At 50.8% G+C, this 18372-nt stretch overlaps 5 protein-coding genes across 5 annotated transcripts; 2 read left to right on the top strand and 3 right to left on the bottom strand.

Annotated features, from left to right (window-relative positions):
• Positions 1–488: 488 nt before the first annotated feature.
• BO66DRAFT_416456 (uncharacterized protein) lies at positions 489–2235 on the top strand (the record flags this gene model as incomplete). Its single annotated transcript, XM_025649601.1, has 5 exons — positions 489–551; positions 630–812; positions 1159–1583; positions 1647–1878; positions 2092–2235. The coding sequence occupies 5 exons, from the start codon at positions 489–491 to the stop codon at positions 2233–2235; spliced, it is 1047 nt and encodes a 348-aa protein (XP_025497556.1).
• Positions 2236–2952: 717 nt separating this feature from the next.
• Positions 2953–4632, bottom strand: BO66DRAFT_23905 (autophagy-related protein 27). Its single transcript, XM_025642841.1, has 3 exons — positions 4029–4632; positions 3442–3937; positions 2953–3344 (listed from the first exon to the last, which is right to left on the bottom strand). The coding sequence occupies exons 1-3, from the start codon at positions 4303–4305 to the stop codon at positions 3149–3151; spliced, it is 969 nt and encodes a 322-aa protein (XP_025497555.1). The 5' UTR covers positions 4306–4632; the 3' UTR covers positions 2953–3148.
• Positions 4633–5156: 524 nt separating this feature from the next.
• On the top strand, positions 5157–6271 carry BO66DRAFT_23880 (tubulin-binding prefolding complex subunit GIM3). Its single transcript, XM_025642839.1, has 4 exons — positions 5157–5320; positions 5445–5573; positions 5686–5789; positions 5880–6271. The coding sequence occupies exons 1-4, from the start codon at positions 5303–5305 to the stop codon at positions 6070–6072; spliced, it is 444 nt and encodes a 147-aa protein (XP_025497554.1). The 5' UTR covers positions 5157–5302; the 3' UTR covers positions 6073–6271.
• Positions 6272–6738: 467 nt separating this feature from the next.
• BO66DRAFT_23864 (transcription factor domain-containing protein) lies at positions 6739–9716 on the bottom strand. The gene is made up of 4 exons (XM_025642835.1): positions 8970–9716; positions 8818–8915; positions 7995–8768; positions 6739–7935 (listed from the first exon to the last, which is right to left on the bottom strand). Exons 1-4 carry the CDS (start codon positions 9474–9476, stop codon positions 6774–6776), a joined length of 2541 nt encoding a protein of 846 aa, XP_025497553.1. The 5' UTR covers positions 9477–9716; the 3' UTR covers positions 6739–6773.
• Positions 9717–10907: 1191 nt separating this feature from the next.
• Positions 10908–11387, bottom strand: BO66DRAFT_476368 (uncharacterized protein; the record flags this gene model as incomplete). Its single annotated transcript, XM_025653320.1, has 2 exons — positions 10908–11038; positions 11360–11387. Coding segments are annotated over 2 exons (157 nt in total), but the record flags the coding sequence as incomplete, so codon positions are not given.
• Positions 11388–18372: the final 6985 nt, after the last annotated feature.

Below are 18372 nucleotides of genomic sequence, written 5' to 3'. Positions count from 1 at the left end.
AAGCCTAAACAGCAGTAGTACCAGTTGCTCTCGCCTCTTGAATGGCTTGATTGAATTAATCGATTGGAGTCGGATAATAAAAATTGTTGTTGACTGACACATCCATAGCCAGTATAAAGCCCGCCAGCCCTCATTCTGCCTTCCCCTCCTCCTCTCTTCTTTCCTCCCTTTCAATCCTCAACTTGCAGCCTGGAAGAAATCCTCCCAACTGTGCCTGCAAAACTGCTTGAATAGATTCGTCCAAGCATACATTACACTAATCCACCCACCTCGAAATCCAGTAAACCGGACGAGAAAAAGGGTGCTACGTCCAATAATCCCCGAGTACCTACGCCAGTGGTGAAACTCCCTGGTCGATAGATCTTGTACTTGGAACTTGCAGTGAGGAAATCTGAAAAAGCGATTTCCCAGCGATCGAACAGATCAGCAGTCCAAAAAGGATTATCGTGTTATTATTCGACCATCGACCGGAAGAATACTCCGTCACGATGTCGCAGAAGCCCATCTTTGTGGCTACTCACCCCCGGGCGTGTTCCACGGCCTTTGAGCGAGTATGTTGTTCCCTGCAACTTCTCCCACCCCACCCCATCTCTTGGGTTGTAACATCTCGTTAATCTTGTTTGCATCAGGTCTTCATGACTCAGCGGGATACCATCCAGTGTGTCCACGAGCCGTTTGGTGATGCCTTCTACTATGGACCGGAGCGGTTGTCGACCAGATTCGCCGACGATGAACAGGCCCGTCTGGACAGCGGATTCAGCCAGTCGACGTTCAAGACCGTCCTGGATCGCATCGAGCGCGAATCATCTGAGGTCCGACCCTTTTTCTTGCCTGTTTTGTTTTCTTCACCACTTCTCTTTCCGTTGTCCCTAACACTTCGTTCCCTCCTCTTCGGCCATCGTAGTTTGAGATCGTCGACGAATCCATTCGGATGAGGGCTCGGTCTGCCTGATTAGAGAAATCCGGGGAAAACGCAGGAGCAAGATTCTGCTTGCCGTCGTGATGCATCTACAGGATGGACTGGCGAGCATGCGTCAGCCTAGCCTGTTCTTTCTGCCCTAATGTCTTCTCCCTCCCCCAGCCTACCACCATGTGTCCCGACACATCCACATAATCACAGTTCCACAAACCTGGCAAGATACTTACCCCCAAAAACAGGGCAAACGCGTCTTCATCAAGGACATTATTCACTACCTCCTCCCGCCGCACGGCCAACCCGCCAGCATCGCGCCATCCCTGCACCGGATCAAGCGCGGCGTAGGTACAGAGCAGCCGGAGGAGTCGAAGGCAACGCCGTACCCGTACGCGACGGAGGCGGAACCCGGCAACCCGACCGTGATGCCGCGGGCGCTCCTGTCGCAGTTCCACTTTGCCTTCCTCATCCGCGACCCGCATTATAGTGTACCCTCGTACTACCGCTGCACGATCCCGCCGCTGGATGCGGTGACCGGGTTCCAGAACTACGACCCTGCCGAGGCCGGGTACGACGAGCTCCGACGGACGTTCGACTATCTGCGGAACACGCGTCTGGTCGGCCCGCGGGTCGCCACGCACGAGCATGACGAGACGGAGCAGGACTCCTCGTCGGCCGCCTCCTCGCGTCCGTCGTCCTCGGCTTCCTGCGCCAGCATGACCGGACGGAGCAGCGGTGGCCGGGAGGAAGAGGTGGAGATTTGCGTCGTCGACGCGGACGATATGCTCGACAACCCGGCCCCGATGATCGAGGCCTTCTGCCGTAGCGTGGGCCTGAAGTACGATCCCTCAATGCTGTGCTGGGATACGGAGGCCGATCACGCGTGCGCGCGGGCCGCGTTCGAGAAGTGGAGGGGATTCCATAACGATGCTATTGAGTCAACAGGCTTGGTGGGTAGGAAACATGTTAGTATTCTCCCTTTACTTCTGTTCATTACCTCTCTCCTACGTCACGTCACAAAATAAAGAAAGAAAGAAAGAGATCCAGAGAGCTGGAGGAAGACAAGTCACCAGAACACGCACCACATACCTCTCTCTCCTCTCTCTTTCCTCTCACATACACTCAAACCCATTCAGCTGGTGAAATTGGACCCCTCAAAACTAACACCACAAATTCAGCCCCGAGCCCAGAAGACCGAGGCCCAATTCGACGCCGAATGGCAGGAGAAATACGGGCCCGAAGGCGCTGCCCTCATCCGCAAGACCGTGGATGCCAACATGGCGGATTATCTGTATTTGAAGAACTTCGCCATGAAGGTTTAGGAAAGAGCTTCCCGAACCTACCTCAATCCATGATGTTGGGTGAAGACGAGGGTTTTGGTGGGGAGTACAGTTTGCATTAACGAAAAGACAAGAAAGAAAAGAAAACCAGCGGTGTGGAAAATGCAAGAGCAAACCAGGTGAACGGGGAATAAGAGGGGGGGGGCGGATCAGATTATTAGGATCAATCTGTTCCCTTCAGAATCCCTTGTTTCAATTGTGTGATCATTTCCCTCCTTGATTGATGCACTTTGACGATATCTTAGCTTTGATGACGCGATTTCGATGTGCATACGACCTGCATAAGTATGCATACCACACTATGTCATGTTTGTAAGTCGATGGATGATGATCTTGTGCTTGTGTTTGATTTGTTTGTGTTGTTTGTTCTTTGTGATCAACTGCAATTTGTCAGTCATGATCACGAAAGGGTCTGGGAAATTGTTACCATCACTTTGAGGGTTTCGAAGCTTGAGTATCTCTTTTGTGGAGGATTCTGAGAAGGGAAATTGATAACCATTCATTCTTCTGGTAGTCAGTGGTGATTATTGTGAGTTATGAGCTATCCGTATGGTAGTAGCGGGTGCCTTGAAAGTCTGCAATCAACAGCCTCCCTGTGCCCCTTCTGCTCGCCAGCTACCACTTGTTTCCTAATAGTATCCAAGGAGCATATACATCGATCATTATGATCAAGTGTCTCGTGTATCAGAGCAATAAAAACCAGCCATTTGTATCATATTCAAAAGTTTCCAATTCACCATAACTACCACTCCACCACACAAGGGCAATCCCTGCCTAAGTATGGAAGTATACCTGGAGTCCGTCCGTATGCCGGCTCCTCAACTATGACATACGCTTTCTTGCACCCCACCTCCCAGCTTCCTTTAATACAACACGTACCGAAATAGACAACCTTCTAAACCGCACTGTAGCCGCCTCGCGACCCCGACCCTTGCAACGTGTTGACCACCCGACGGACCCAATCCTGGAAGATGTAGGGGACATCGCGCAGCGTGTCCCCGTGCGGGAGAAGATCCCACCCACGGGCACCGTAGCGGTTATAATTGAGCCAGGAACCGAAGATCAAGTAGGCAGCGATACACAGGAAGAGACTGTGTTGCCCGGGGATTAGTTGATTAGCGTTTCACCTCTCCACGACAGGGTATTAAAGGCACAAGTAGAGAAGGGGACGGAAACGGGAAGACATACAGAATAATCAGCCAGGTGAAAAATCCCCAATGACTCGACGAGTCCCCCTTGTTATCATCCCGGTACTTGTCACACGCGTACCGTGTCGCCCAGTCCAGCCGCAGCACGTAGGTGTCGTCATCGACGGGACCGAAGCTCTTGAATTGAAGACTGCTGGTACGATTTCTGTTGCCGCTGCCCTCTTCCTCGCGAGCGCGCAACACAGCCTCACTACCGACCGGCTCGTTCGTGGTCCGGAGACCTTCCAACCCCGACCGGTCGGGGTCGCAATTGAACTCGATCACGGCTTTGGCGGCGTGCTTCTTGCCAGTCGTATCCTCATAGCTGCCGCCGGCAAACTTGATCAGGAGACCTTCACGGGATGAGTCGGATTCCTTTAAGCGAGTGACCTCGGTGTCTTTGCTGCCGGATCCGAGGTGGTCGTAGCCCGCGATGGGAAAACCCTGGTCTATTTCGACGCTGCTGTTCGCGTGGCGTCGGTATTCGAAGCCGCAGACTATATATGATCGAGAGGTTAGTGCATGGGAAGATGCGACGCAAGAGAAGAGGATAGATTCGCGGGCAAGTTGACAAGGGGAGAAGCGCACTGTTTTTGGACGTTCCACACTTCAGGTGCTCTCGGTTGGCAGCCTTCCCCAGGATACTGCAGATGTTGAGCACATATGTCGTGTTGACTGTCGCGGATTCCTCGGGCTTCTCGACCACGTTGTAGAGGGTGTGTACGCCGCCGAGAGGGCTGAGGTCATATTTGATTTTATCAACGATTATGTCTTTGCAGTTGAAATTGCCCAAGGCAGAGACCAGACTGGGGAGGAGCAGGGCGGAGGAGAGAAGGGTAGAGGATAGGTTGGACGGTATTCGCATTGTGGATGTTGTTGATTGTGGTGCTGACAGGGCCGCGTTTGGCTGAAGAGGGTGATTGCGTTGGTTACCGGAGCTCAGCTCGACAGTTTCGCAAGTAGAAAACGTGAAAGATTTCAGATAGCAGCGACGAAGTTAATAAAGTAGTATTCCTTGTGGGGACTCAAATGAGGTGGTGAACTGGAGAAGCCGTGTTCACAAAATGAACAGGCGAGAAGGCAGGCTGGGAATTGATTCGATCAGTTGTCGGTGATGATGCGGCGGCCGGAGCTCTTCGTTTCTCCGAGGCGAGGGCGGGCCGAGAGGGAAGTCGACCAAGTCAGCATGCAGAATGTCCACAATGCAATCCTTGCAATGAGGCTGAGAGAGAGAGAGGAAGAGAGAGCTTCGAAGGATTAAACAATAGCGAGGGAGGAAGGAGACAGTGTGAGAGAGAAGGCAACTCGCGTGCTTGAGGAAGGCTTGTATTGGCACTGCGTCTGGCGAGCAGCTGACGGCAATGATGTCACCCGACCAGGTGCCGCATGTGCAGAATGTGAAAAGGAGACTGGAGGTTCATCCAACAGAGATACGAGGGAGTTGAGAAGAAGTGTGTTTAGAACAATTCAGATACACCAAAGAGTCACATTAGCATTCAGTGAGGATGAAGTATAGAAGGTTAGCAAGTTAGCAAGCATACAAGAAAGGAACCGAGAGCTTGGCCACTAGCAACAAAGCACAGGAGCATGAAGGAGAATACTAGATAGACAAAGAGACCTAATATACTACTATCAATGACATTCAGTGGTACTTCTTACAGGTCTATAGAACACAGGTTATTTAACATTTGACTTACTCTGTCCGTCCGTGTTGTAGTTAGGTTATCCAAGTCACTCTGTGCACGGGCCACATCAGCCCAAAGAAGAAACCTCCCCAGCATCAAATCCCCATCCCAATATTAATCAATCAATCAATCAAACATCCTCTCTACCCCTCGAAATTCGCAACCGTCTATTCCAAAATGATTCAAACTCGTATGGTAAGCACACTTCTCCTCATTTTGATAGATCTACTAAAATCACTCCCCATCTAATTCACCGACCGAAAAAAAAAAAAAAAAAAAAAAAAAAAAAAGAACAAAACTAATTCCCCCCGCCCACCAGCTCTCAAAAGAAGATGAAGCCCGCGGCGAGGACAACGAAGTCCGCCGCGAGGACCAAGAAAAAATCAACCGCTTCAGTCGCCTCCACCAACGGGAAATTGTGTTGGAAGAGCAATTGAAACTGAAGCAGGTAAGCTCGGCAGCCCTGAAGTCGTCTTTCAGTCTTGCGTTCTCCTCCTACCTCTCTCTATCCCAAAATTCACCCCGCCAACGTCGTCACTATATAACCTCCACCTGAATAGTTAGCAGTATCAACTGATATGAGAAATCAAAAACAGAAAGACAAAGAAGATCTCGAAGAAATCTCCACAGAGCTTGAACTCGCAGATGAAGATGATCTCGTTCCGTAAGTGGTTACCCTCCTCCCCCCCTTCCCCCTCATCCTTCATCTCCAATTTCTAATCCCCCTTATGATCCGCTGACATCCCAACTGCAGCTACAAGATCGGTGACTCCTTCTTCCACCTTCCCCTGGAAGAAGCCCAGTCCCTCCTCGCCACCTCCACCGAGCAAATCGACGCCGAGGTGAGCAAGCTGGAGGAGAAACTGGGCGACCTGCGCGAGGAGCTGCAGCAACTCAAGGTCGCCCTGTATGCGCGCTTCGGCCGGAGTATCAACCTAGAAACCTAGGTTCCCTGCCTTCTCAGGCCTAGTTCTTGTACCTAACCCACCTTTGGTTCGCTTGTCATCCTACTTTTTTCTTTTCTTGCTTTGCTTTCTTTAATGAAGACTATTTTTCGGATGCGGGGAGAAATATCACGTTGCTAGTACTGTAAATGGTGGGGGGCGTGGGGTATGGTAGCGAAGATGGTATTGTTGTTGTGATTCAAGAGATTGGACAATGAACGGAGTTGACTTAGGACATGTCTCATCAAGTTTGAATTCAAGAACAGTGTAGGGATAGTGTCATCTATAAAAAAAACTCAATCGCCTATGCGTGTACACATACTCTGTACAAAAGGGGTTCTATCCAACCAACAAGAGGGATATCTACGCGAACAATATACTAAATATTATGGTAGTGAATCATGGAGAAAGGAAAGAAAAAGAGAAAAGAAAGCTGTTTCGTGATCCATAACTTCATCTCACATGCTTTAATAAAGAGACGTGAAAAGAGCTCCCACGGGCAAGATATTATGACATGGCGTTGGTACAGTAAAATCCCGTTCGCTCGATTGCTCGGATGGGATATGTCTGCCTCAGGCATGATAGTTCGGCTGTGGTGCGACCGAAACGAGCTCATTCTGAGAGACTGGACCTGACCTGGTAAAAGAGCCAGATGACAACGAACCCCACCGAGTGCCGTGCACAACCATTTTATGCGTTACCCCTTAAATGATACTGGCGATCGTCATGCGCGAATGAGATGAGCTTGACTGGGGTGTGGTTGCATCAGAGCTGGTGGCTGCTGCGTCAGGTCCCAGGTAAGACGATTCCGCTGGCTTAAGATGATGATGATGATGGTGTTGTTCTTGTTGGTGTTGGTGTTGTTGCTGTAATTCTTTTTGTTGTTGTTGTTGTTGCTGCTGCTGCTGCTGCTGCTGTCTCTCACTCAAATACCGTACGCTCTGCTCAACCCAAGCCCAACCTTCCCAATTCTCCGTAATCTCCATCTCGGGACGCGGATATGCGGTGGGACTGTTGAGTTGGGGGGACATCGTTTCGAGTTGAGAACCTGTTGCGCTTCCTTGCCATACCCAGCTGCTTTCAATCGTTCCTTGCATGTCTCCAGAAACATACGCAATCAGCTCTTCGTCAAGTTCAGATATAATGGTCTCGCTGCGTTGAAGTAGCGCCTTCAAGAAAAATGCCAAGTATTGTCCGCAGGCAGCATTCACCGCGCGTGAGTCCCCAATCGCCGCACTGGCTTGTACGCAGACTAATGCAGCGGCATATTCCTGGCGAAAAAGAAGCAGCAGCACGCAACGCCAGAGATGTACGCATAGCATAGCGCCAGCTGATGAGGCGAGTAGTGGTCGCCAATCCTCGCCGCTGCTTGTCGGGTGTCCATGACGCGGGCTGGCGGGCGGAGGTCGCATACAGCGCGAAAGAAGACGGGCAGTATCCTGGGCGGTCGACACACAAAAGTCCAGCGCCGACGTTCGGGACTCGCGATTGCAGCATGGGGACATATTGTGTCGATGAAGAAGGAGTCGCGCGTTCTGCAGATAGATTATGGGTGCAAGAGAACGGGGGTCAAGGTATTGCTCGGACCGCGGCAGATACTGCGAGGGAAATGTAGCCAAGCAGGCATTGAAGTGTCGCTCGAAAGTTTCCAAAGTGGCCGGACTGATGGTTGGGCTCTTTAGGGTTCGAGACAGCTGTCCGATCGAGCGGACGACATGGATGCTTGCAAGAAGGGAACTTGTTTGCGGGCTCTCCGGCACACCACCGCCTTCTGAGATATACTGTTCATCAACGGGACATGGCAGGTCGACATCGCAGTCCTGATCATTGATCAGTACTGGTTTACCCATCTCTAAAGCAAGAAGCCTGGGAATGAATCAGTCTCGGACCTTCGGCGACGAGTCCTACGATCGGGTGATACTTACCGGTCCCAGGTGTACATCCCCCACCATACTCGTTTGCGCATCTCGCCCTCTAGAGGTGACCAGGGCCCGGATTCCAAGTGCAACCCGATCTCCTGGGCCACTCTCACAGCAGACCCAATCCACACCCAGCTGGCCGACCGGGAATTCGCTTCGTAAAGGAAGATACTGGCCAGCAGCGCCGCTCGGGCCTGGTCTAGAGTGAAGTTATCCTGCCATACATCAATGACACCGCAACAGATCTTCACAAACTCCTTGCCTTCCTGCTCCCGGTTTCGTTCTAGGGTGTGTAGAGACCCGCATGCAAAGATACCGAATAGGACCGCCGCCCATTCCCGAGGGATACCCAGTAACGAGCCTGCTTGGTAGACCTTCTCGTACTCCGCCACAAAGGTAGGCCAGTGAATGACGGGAAGAATGGAGTGGATGCAAGAATAATATTGCCCCAGCAAGCGATTAGCCACATCTTTTGGTGGAAGTGGTGGAGGATCCGTCGTTAGCAGGGATTTAGGTCCCCGCTGTCGATAAGGTGGAGGAACCTTTAGGATTCCTCGACCGTACTTGCGCAGGTTGATCCGTGCCTGGGTCAGATCATGCACGAAGGGCGCCTTGGGTCGGCGCGGGGGACGGGACCCGATATCCGGAAGCTTCAGCTGCGGTTGGCCCGTTGCATCGATGTCGAGATCCATCAGATTGTCCGACCTTAGCATCCCCGATCGTAGTTGGTGGAGTTGCTGCCTGGTTGACAGCAGTTGCTTTTCCAGGTCTTGAACTTGTCTACCAGGCAGTTAGCATGTGTGGTCACGGAGGGAACGGTAACACAAACTTAATAGACGACATGCGTCTGTTGGTTTCCTTGGTGAATTGGCAGCGCACCTTGCGGTTGGTGCATTCTGTGCAACTGGACGACTCGGAAGCGTCACACTGGGCGGAAGGTCAATGCGAGGCCAAAGTAACAGGGCTGCGGCGTAACCATACCTTGACCTTGCGCTCCCGACAGGCATCGCAACTGGGATCCTTCCTCCGCTGCCGATACGCCCTCTTCTGTTGCAGAGGCTGCTGCGATTGCTGATGATGCGGATGCGGTCCAGCCGCCACACCACCCACCGGCTGTAGCATTCCCGGTCCCGGGCCGGAGAGCGTTGGCGCATCCGCGAGGATAGATGCGCCCTCCGCGGGGGAGCCGCTGGACTCATAGGAACGCGAGTAAGGCGGAAGAGAGGTTGCGGTGGTTGACGATTGAGGGGTTGGCATTTGCTGGGCCAAGGGTTGCAAAAGATGGGACATCCGCAGACCGCTGTCGGGTCGACTGGGCGGTGCGGAAAGCAGTGAAGCAGCACCAGCGGCGGGTGGTGGTTGTGGTGGGCCGCCGGGCGGTTGAAGAAGAGGCGCTGGCGGCGAAGTCACCGCGTGCACGGGGGGAAGCTCATACGACCCTCCCGGCTGGTTCGGGCTAGTTGATGAGCGAAAATAATGCGCCTGCATGCCGACACCTGCAATGCAACCTCATAAGGCGAAGGTGATGAAGGTGGAAGCAGTTTGCGCGTGCGCGCCGGGACGGTAATCGAGTCCGTCCGCTGGTTCGAGAAAGAGAAGCAAAAGAGGATGAGGAAGAGGCGGATGGTAATAATGATGATGATGCGAGGCCAGACAACAAGGATTGATAGCAGACCCCCAAGACTATTCTTTTTCTTTTTCTCTTTTTTTCTTCCCTTTCTTCCTTCTCCCTTCACAGATAGATAGATGCAAATCAGAAGGCAACTAGCGTAGATAGTGGGGAGGGGGAATAAAAAGCGACAAGGAACTTTGACAATCAACCAGATCCCGAAAAGAGCGCAAATTCCCGAAATTCCCACCCAGATTTTGCAGTAGGATAGAGTGGAAGAGGAAGGAGGGGGGGGGGAGGTGGAAGGAGAGGGGCGGTTATCCGCAATGGCGACGAAGGTAAAATAAAATGGCTGTATCGATCGCACCAATGATGAATTTGGGTCAGAGATTCAATGTTCCAGAGAAAGAAATAAAGTTGGAGCGATGGTCAACCGTGGAGACATCTAGTCTAGACGCGGTAGTCTTGCGGTAGTTCCTGGTGCGGACAGATGGATGTGTTGGAGTGCAAGTGGGTGCTGGTGAAGCCATACAAGAATACTACCGAGGCTGAGAGGGGCTGCCAGAAGAAGAGCCGCCCAAGAAATGCCTTGCTGTGGGTTTCACCAAGGAAGGAATACTTCGTTGTACTGGTGGTGGTCGCGTTGCGAAGTTCGACTGGACCAGGTTGTCGTGCGCATAAACAAGCATTGATAAGAATGAAGGGGTTTCAGAGTGTTGTGGACACAATTCGTAGAGGAGGGGCTGGTGAAGAGGTGGCCACCTTAGAGAGGGGAAGGCAAAATTGAGGGAAGGGAAAAGGCAAGAAGGGACGGAGAGAGAAAGGAAGAGAGAGTAGAAAGGGAAGAAGGCGACTTGCGGCAGAAAAGACGACGACGGGGCAAAAAGAAGAATGAAGAGGAGGAAAGGATATAGAGTGAATAATGAGTGGTGACGGGCTTCGGCAGTCATGGGCAGGAATGGACGATAAGCCCGTCGTCCGTCATACTACTACTAATTGACTACCTACCTACTTGCCTACTACTTAAGTTACTTACTACCTACCAACCTACCTAGTTAGCGAGCTAAATAACAACTAACTTACTCGCTATAAGCACAATCTTCCTATTGTGGGAAAAAAAAAAGAAAGAAAGAAAGAAAGAAAAAAACAGAGATCAAATAGATAACTCGATTCAAGAAGAAAAAAACCTGAGAAATTTCCCTGTGTCAGGGATTCTGATCTGGTATGGTTAAATATCTTATTAACAGATTCCTCTAATTTTCTCGAACCCTAGTTCGTCTCTATATTGACTCCGGCAATGATCAAGTGGAAACAAATCCCCTCTAAGATTTAGTAGCAGCGGGAGCGGCAGCGGCACCCAGCAGCACCAGCACCAGCACCAGCACCAGCACCAGCACCAGCACCAGCACCAGCACCAGCACCAGCACCAGCAACAACAACACTACAACACTACAACACTGCTCAACGGCGACAGCAGTTGTCAGTTTTGATTCCTAGTTCCAACCTGCTCTTCAGCCTTCCGTCCCCTTTGACTAGGTACTTAGTCCATCATATTTGTTTGAAATAAGTTCAACTTTGGGGGGCACAGTCACCAGGCTTGAAATAGCTAGCCTGTCAGTGCGAGGAGAGGCTGAAATCGGCCAACCTATTGCCCCCTTCGTCGTTCTGTCTCTTGTCTCTCCTTCCCCCCTCTCTTCACACGACCCAACCATCCAGGGTCCTCCCAGGTTCAGGAAAGGTCTCCGAAAGTTTCTCGGCTGACCCCGGTTACAGAACAACAGGAAAAACATGGCTGAAACGACGCCATTCTATACTCAAATCAGATCGAAAGGAGAGGGGTGGGCAGGCTCGAGCCGGAGATTAGACCTGAGCTTACTGCAGAAAGTCTATCCGTCAAGGAATCTGTTGCCGACGCGGTAGCCTGATGGCTTCTAGCTCCTGTCGCTTGATTAAAGTGTGTTAATTTACCACTGCACCCATTGATTGCTGTTGCTTCGCTCGCACTCTCTCTTGCACATGCAAACATACACAAACACTACCGAACCGTCAACCAATGTAATTTATGTTAATATCGTCCTAACCGCAACACGAGCAGAAACAGTGGCCGGTCTGTTGCCTGGATCGATCGACTGTTTGCGATTGATGAATGGGAGAAGAGCATCGATCGGAATCCCTCTTCCTTTTTATCTTGAAGATCATGCAAAGAATTGCCAGCCGCTTTGATGTAGAGATAGAGATGGTCTGGTGGATGGTCGTAGTCATGAGAAGTGGGCAGACGAGGGTCGGTACCAACTTCCGGGAGCGCAGAGGCTTGAAGTTTTTTTTTTTTTTTTTTCTTTTTTCTTCCATTTTATGTTTAGTAGTTTTGGCTGAGGATCAGACCTCTAGCTAGCTGGAAAGCGACCCGAGATCGGCAAGTGGCAGTGTCGTCCTGACGACTTCAGGGCGACGGTTTGAGATCGCGACGTGGTCCTGGTCCCACCACGGAGCGGGATCAAAAAGAAGAATGGCGGGCCTTCCTTCCTGTGGGAGGGTCTCTCGGTCTCGGATAGGGGAGGACAAGAGAGAGAGAGAGAAAGAGAGGGGACGGAGCCAGACCCGGCCATGGGATGAACAATTTTCTGGGCTCAGCCGTGGACCATTGGCCATTGACCATTAACTGTCCAGCTTACATACGTCGTAGTAACGTTGATAGGTAGTTAACTTACTGTACGAATATACTTGTACATACAACCCGCAACACAAAGTACATACTGTACAGATCAAAGAATGTCATTTACGGTGCTCAAATCCGAGCCGTTTCTACAATACTGCTGACGTGCAGGATCATCGCGTTGGGGACTTAGGGTAAGCTCGCTCGTAACTAACAGCAGCAGCAGCAGGGAATAATGCCTCGGATCTATTCCGTAGCCGATGGTTGCAAATGATTAGCCTAAGTAATTAACTTACTAGTTAGCCCTCTGATTGATGATCGATGGACGAGAAGAGAGGGGCAGTGAGATTGGTCTCTCGATCCAGAGTGCCCACTCTGTCGGTACAAATCTATAAACGTATTCATATGCGTATGATCTTGCATTAATGTACTCGGTATGTCTTACCTCTGCTTCACGGAAATGGGAATCTGGAATAGAATCATCAAATCATGGATCCAAGAACCGACTCCGGAGTACGGAATGATGACTGGCGGTTTGACGGGAACGTGGAAAGTCAAACTCGCTTTACCTTCAATGAGAAGGTCGATGGGGCAACGGTTTGATTGGATGTTGGGGAAGATCGTTGGTTGCTATTCTTATTCTCTTCACCGACATCCATCCAATACCGGGTGTCGCTTCCCCTGATGTTGAGGTTGAGACCCGATTGATCCCTTCAACAACTCCAATTAGAGTTGCAATCCATTACACCGAATGACACCGAAAGAGAGATACTTTTTTTTTCGACCTATGTGTCTATTTGAGACACTGAGGACAGATATAATGAATGCCCCGCGTTGAAAATTAAGGCTGTAATTAAGAGACGAAAATAGAAGGAGAGAAAAAGAGTGAGAGAGGGGAGAGAAACGCACCTCGTCATCAACATATGCTGACGATCGACTCGGAATCACTGCTCCGGATCAAGCCCATTGGGCAGATCAGTAAACGGCACGAGGCAACAACCGTGGATCCACTGCGACCAAGACCAAGCTTGTGCACATTAATCATTAATATTACCACTGGTACTGATACTATACAATACCAACTGCCCTGTTGAGGTGCTGACGAAGATGTCTGGCAGTGGCATTGGTGTTGATGTGTGGTGGTAATGATGCTGATGACGATGCTGCTGCTGATGATGATGGTTTTTCTCGGGCGAAACACGGACGCCATTGCCAGGCCGAGTCACGGCAGCGAAAATTCTCCGGCTGCCCACCACCCAATGCCCACCGTCATTTGCGCTGAAATGATGGGTTAGCAAATTAAGGCCGTTTGCACACGCTGATTGGTATCGGCACATCGGTCGTTCCGTGCCCAATGCTCTTCGCAAGGTGGCAGTGCGTACTAGGTTCAATGTGTACACACACCACACAGTCTCTAAAAGTGCTTAAACGCAGTAATCGACGACTGCGCATAGTAAGGTATGTACTGCCTGTGCTATGGCCGTAGGATGGGTATCCTGCACTTGCCTCTGTACGAAGCAGTATGTCATCCATCCTTCACTACCTGATAGTTCAATCAACTTATTCCCTCTTTGAGTATTGAGAAAGAATCCAGGCCTCCTTCGCCCCTCATCACCTTGTGAGTGCTTTCCCTTGAGTCAGGTGTCAACGCCACAATCAATGCGTCCTGAACCAATCGATCCCTCGAGACAGCGCGCTTGGGTAACTCTGCCACGGGCCTAATAGTCAGCCACCCAAGCCCGCCTTCCCCGAATAAAGTCTCCTAGAGTCTCCTACGTAGGAGCCGACCCAGCAGTGTGCAGTAGTATCTTTTGGGAGGCATGGGCCCCCTTTTTGTTTTTTGTTTTTTTTTGTTTTGTTTTTTTTTCTCTCTTTTTTCTCCGTTTCTTTTTTTTTTCCGTCAATTGCCTACTTTTGTCTCTCTTTTCTTCTCCTCTCAATGCAGCGCTCACCTTCTGGGTTTCGGCGACTGTCGATCAGCACCGCAGTCCTCTGCCTCTCTCAAACAGGGTCCTTCCCTTTTCGCAGCTTGGCGTTGGGACACGGCTGCTGCGTGTGTCTTAAGCTCTTGGCCAACTGCCAATTTGTAGTCAAATTGTTCCTCGTCTCGATGCAACTGATGCCTAGCCCAGCTCTTGTTTCTCCTCTGAACAGAATGAATGGGGGCAGGGGGCAGGGGGCAGGGGTGTAGGGGAAGGAGGGAAATAAGAGACTCTCCTAGTGGCCGGCTGGTAACTCTCCTGATATGACAGAAATCATGCTCAACCTTACGCTTTTGAAACTCAATAACTAGACTACTGCTGAGTAGAATGTCACAGCTACCCTGCCCATTCAGGGTTCGGGTTCCAACTGACTAACCCCAAACGACTAACTTAGGTACTGCCTACCTAGATGTGTAAGGTAGTATACAATTACTAGGTCCTAGGTATTAACCTACTACTGAAGGTTATTTCAGGTCACACACGGAGTACCGATCAGTCTGCTGCGGCGGCGGCGGCGTGCCTGCACCGTCCTGCGCAGCTGCAGCAACCGACTCCAGTCGTAAATTAAGTTCTTGACTTGCTCCGTATGTACACCTACCATCTCCTTACAAGTTCAGAACAATTGATGCTGAGACCATTTACCAAGGCTGCGGAAAATATCTCCTCAGCCTATCCTGCTTCGATGAAACTGCCGCGCCGACGGGCAACATCCGCCAGTCTTACGTGTTAGTCGACAGCGTCGTCATGTCGCAGTCCGCACCCCAATTCATTCGTCGCTCCCACCCCCGTCGCTGACAGTAGTGGCCCATCCATCCTGCATTGAAGTGGATGCGGGAGCACACTCTCCCAGAAAGATGCCGCACTGCCGCGGGTATCGGATTCGTTCCAAGAGCTCCGTGTTGATTGCATGATTGCCTTGGGTTCCGAAAGCACTGGGTGGACTCTAGACCTCCGGAAGAGAGAGTGAGACTGGGCGGTGATGTGGTTGACCAGCCCGCTTTTCTCTTGAGTTACAGCACTACTACTCGGCTACTACTAAGTTTAATCGTTCTGTCCCTTTTCGAGAACAATAATGCGATCGGGTCGGTGACAACAAACAGGACCCAACCCACTCGCAACCCAGTCGGAGTACCTTAGTCACATTTGACCAGTCCTCCAAGGTCAAGACTAGACTAGACTAGGGCAGGTTAGGCCCGAGAAGTGGTTCCCAGACTAGGAGTCACTAGTGACTGCATGTCTAAGGTACCATGTAACGTACTCATGTACCATGTCGGCCGGATGTTCTAGCCGAGATCTGAACAACGATATGGTTAGGACTAAGTAAACTCTGGTGGATGCAAACTCCGGCCAGTCACAAGTGGCAAAAGACTAAGCTTTTCATAGGAGAAACAGGCCAGAAATTGGTTCGATAGGAAACTATTGGAAGGCAGACAGGAAATAGCCGGATGGACGGAACGTCAAACAAGCTGCGTCGAGTTGCTAGCTACATATGATATGTACGAGGATGTACGGAGTACTGTACAGTGAATAGCAGAAGCTCGCCTAAGCTGTTTCCCGGTCGGCCTCCGGCTTGTTGCGAATTTTGGGACAACGGGACCTAAGTTTAAAAATGTACAGGACATTTGGTGCGTGCTCTCCGTACATAGAATTAGAACGCGGGCGGTGGTCGGATTTGGTTCCTGCCGTGGGCCCCTTCTCAGTCACTCTCACTCACACACTCACACACATCCTCTCTCTCTCTCTCTTTCTCTCTCTCTCATACTCATACATTGTTATAGGTATATTGTGACTGGTAATTTGATACTTCGATGGGCAAAAATACCTTTTGTAGTTTAGCTCTACACTACCGTTGTCGGAAGATATGAATTGGAAGCTGGTTGGGCCTCTCTCCGAGGAGCATTTTTATTTTATCTAATCCATTATTCAAGGGTCCCGCTTTATATGGCACGTCCCGTGACACTTCATCGGATGCACTCCAGTCTAAGAGTTGTTCAGCTATTGACGGGTACGATGGAAGAAGCCAGTAATAACACTACAGCAATGTTAAAAAAAAAGCAGGGTACTGTACGTACGAATTAGCACTCCTACCTAGTACTTATTTACCTTACAAGCGGTGAGCGGGGGGACCATTGGCCCCCTACGCAGTCAGCAGTGTTTTGATGAGGTGTGCAGAGGGCGGCAGAACGGCTGAAGAGAGCAGGCGGTAAGGCTGTAAACCTTACAAAACCTCATTGCCAACGCATGGCAGGGACACATGGGAGGGATATTCTCGGCAGAGCGGACAATTGAAGGGCTTTGGCTGGCCAGACCTTTTTCTACTTCCCTTCTCTCCCTCCTCTACTTCTCCTTTGTCCCTCTCCTTACGTACATGAGTCAGTCAATCAATAGACCAACAACCAACGAGCCATGATGCACTCTCTCATCCGCTCGTCTGGTGTGAATGCATCAAAATCAACAATTCGACCGGGGCTAGGCCACCTGGACGCAACTCGGTGAGTTCCGTCACAGCACTAGTGAAATAATTGGTTGTGGCCAGTCGACTTCTCAATGGCGGCTGCGTTCAACTAAAGGGTCTAGCTATGTCACGATCCATGATGGCTATTCTGCAGGTTTCTTCTCGCGTTCGCTCTCTCTCTCTGGCCTCTTCTTCCCTCATTCTCTCTTTTGTTTTCTCACTTCCTCGCTTCCTCAATCGACTGGTCCTTCTGTGCCGTGGTTTGCCCCTCTCTGCTCACCCACAACGACGGAAGAGGATCGAATGCCGACCCATCTACGGAATACGTACTGAGTAACAATGGTGGGCTTCACAGGCCGGATATTGTTCGAGAGTCGAGCCTAACCATCCACGTGGGCCATGCATGGACCATTGGCCCACCTGCCCACCCGCTGAATTGAAATTGAACAGAGACATGTTTCTTGTCGGTGGGTTTATGGCCTACAGAGTACGTACTCAGTACTTTACTCTACTCACATCACCCTTTCAGTCTTACCTCTCACTATGACACCGTAATGTGGATTCTGGGCCCCCAGTGAATTGATCATGCTGTCTGAGAGTAGCGACTGGCAGTTGGAGCCTGTCAGCCATTAATCTGTTGCGCGAATAGCGGTCTTCGTGGTCAATGCCCTTCAACCATGCGGCGGCAGGTTCCAGCCAAGCAACCTAGTGCGATCGTGGTAGCTTTGCATGCGGTCTCTCGGTGTCGTAGACAATTGCCGTGTACAAGGACCAAGCGACGCTATTGATTGGGACATAGGATGCAGACTGCTATTCTGCCTTGGCCCCAAGACAACCCAACCCGACACTGAACTACTCGTACTACGTTCACCTTATCAATATTCGCGAAACAACCAACTCTTCCAGTACTATCTTGAAGCGGTTCTTTTCTTGTGTGTTTTTTTGTCGTCCACACGCGCCAATGCGCACGCCTACATGAGAGGATGAAGTTCTGACGTCCGATCGGACGAGAGGTCTGATGACGAGGTCGGAGGTCTGTATAGCCTACACTACGGATAGACTATGTGTAATAATGAATTGATGGCCTCGTTACTCTCGCCAGGGATCTTTGGTCGGGATTCAGCGGGCCAGCTCCACTTGAGATTCTTGGCCTCGGATTTACTTCCGACAGCCTGGCGGCCGGTTGAAAGAGCATTATGTGTACTGTAGTCACTCCGTAACTTACATAGCCGGACTCCTAGATTGGTGGCTGTTATAACTTAGTGTACAACCGTCGCGGGTTTCTTGCTTGCTCTCCTCCCAGGTTTCGGTTACTGAACCGTGCGACCCCACCCAATCCGGATTGCGCTCTGCGTACTGTACTCCGTAACTTACTCCGTACTTCCTAGATCCTGCATCCATCCTAACAGTCTGTGTGCTTGCTTACTTGCAGATTGCAGGGCTACTGATTCTACCTAATTCTCATTGTTGAGCTTAGCGGCTCATTTTCTCCGATCCTTTCCGCTGACAATTCAAGATTTGCTCCGACCTAGTAACCTCAGCCGCAAGCACACGAGCTTGAACACTCTGACATTAGTTGGTTAGCTGTCGTGTCGCCTTTGGTTTAATGTCGGGAAATTCAAAGACTAAGTCTGAAAGTCCGTTCTTCTTCTTCCTCCTCCTCCTCCTCCTCCTCCTCCTCCTCC

The sequence above is a fragment of the Aspergillus aculeatinus genome (assembly GCF_003184765.1).
Source record: "Aspergillus aculeatinus CBS 121060 unplaced genomic scaffold BO66scaffold_108, whole genome shotgun sequence".
In the NCBI taxonomy this organism is placed as follows: Eukaryota; Fungi; Ascomycota; class Eurotiomycetes; order Eurotiales; family Aspergillaceae; genus Aspergillus; species Aspergillus aculeatinus.
Note: the sequence above shows the minus strand (reverse complement) of the source record. Positions and strands in the feature narration are given on the sequence as shown.

Excerpts from the sequence above, each read along its gene's own strand:
- BO66DRAFT_23880 (XM_025642839.1), top strand. Across the intron at positions 5,574-5,685 it reads AGCAATTGAAACTGAAGCAG|TTAGCAGTATCAACTGATAT; the intron begins GTAAGCTCGGCA and ends CCACCTGAATAG. Across the intron at positions 5,790-5,879 it reads GATGAAGATGATCTCGTTCC|CTACAAGATCGGTGACTCCT; the intron begins GTAAGTGGTTAC and ends TCCCAACTGCAG.
- BO66DRAFT_23864 (XM_025642835.1), bottom strand. The coding sequence starts at position 9,476 with ATGCAGGCGCATTATTTTCGCTCATCAACTAGCCCGAACCAGCCGGGA. Across the intron at positions 8,916-8,969 it reads GTCGGGAGCGCAAGGTCAAG|TGTGACGCTTCCGAGTCGTC; the intron begins GTATGGTTACGC and ends CCTTCCGCCCAG. Across the intron at positions 7,936-7,994 it reads GGGATGTACACCTGGGACCG|GCTTCTTGCTTTAGAGATGG; the intron begins GTAAGTATCACC and ends ATTCATTCCCAG.
- BO66DRAFT_23905 (XM_025642841.1), bottom strand. The coding sequence starts at position 4,305 with ATGCGAATACCGTCCAACCTATCCTCTACCCTTCTCTCCTCCGCCCTG. Across the intron at positions 3,938-4,028 it reads GTGTGGAACGTCCAAAAACA|TCTGCGGCTTCGAATACCGA; the intron begins GTGCGCTTCTCC and ends GATCATATATAG. Across the intron at positions 3,345-3,441 it reads TTCACCTGGCTGATTATTCT|TCTCTTCCTGTGTATCGCTG; the intron begins GTATGTCTTCCC and ends CGGGCAACACAG.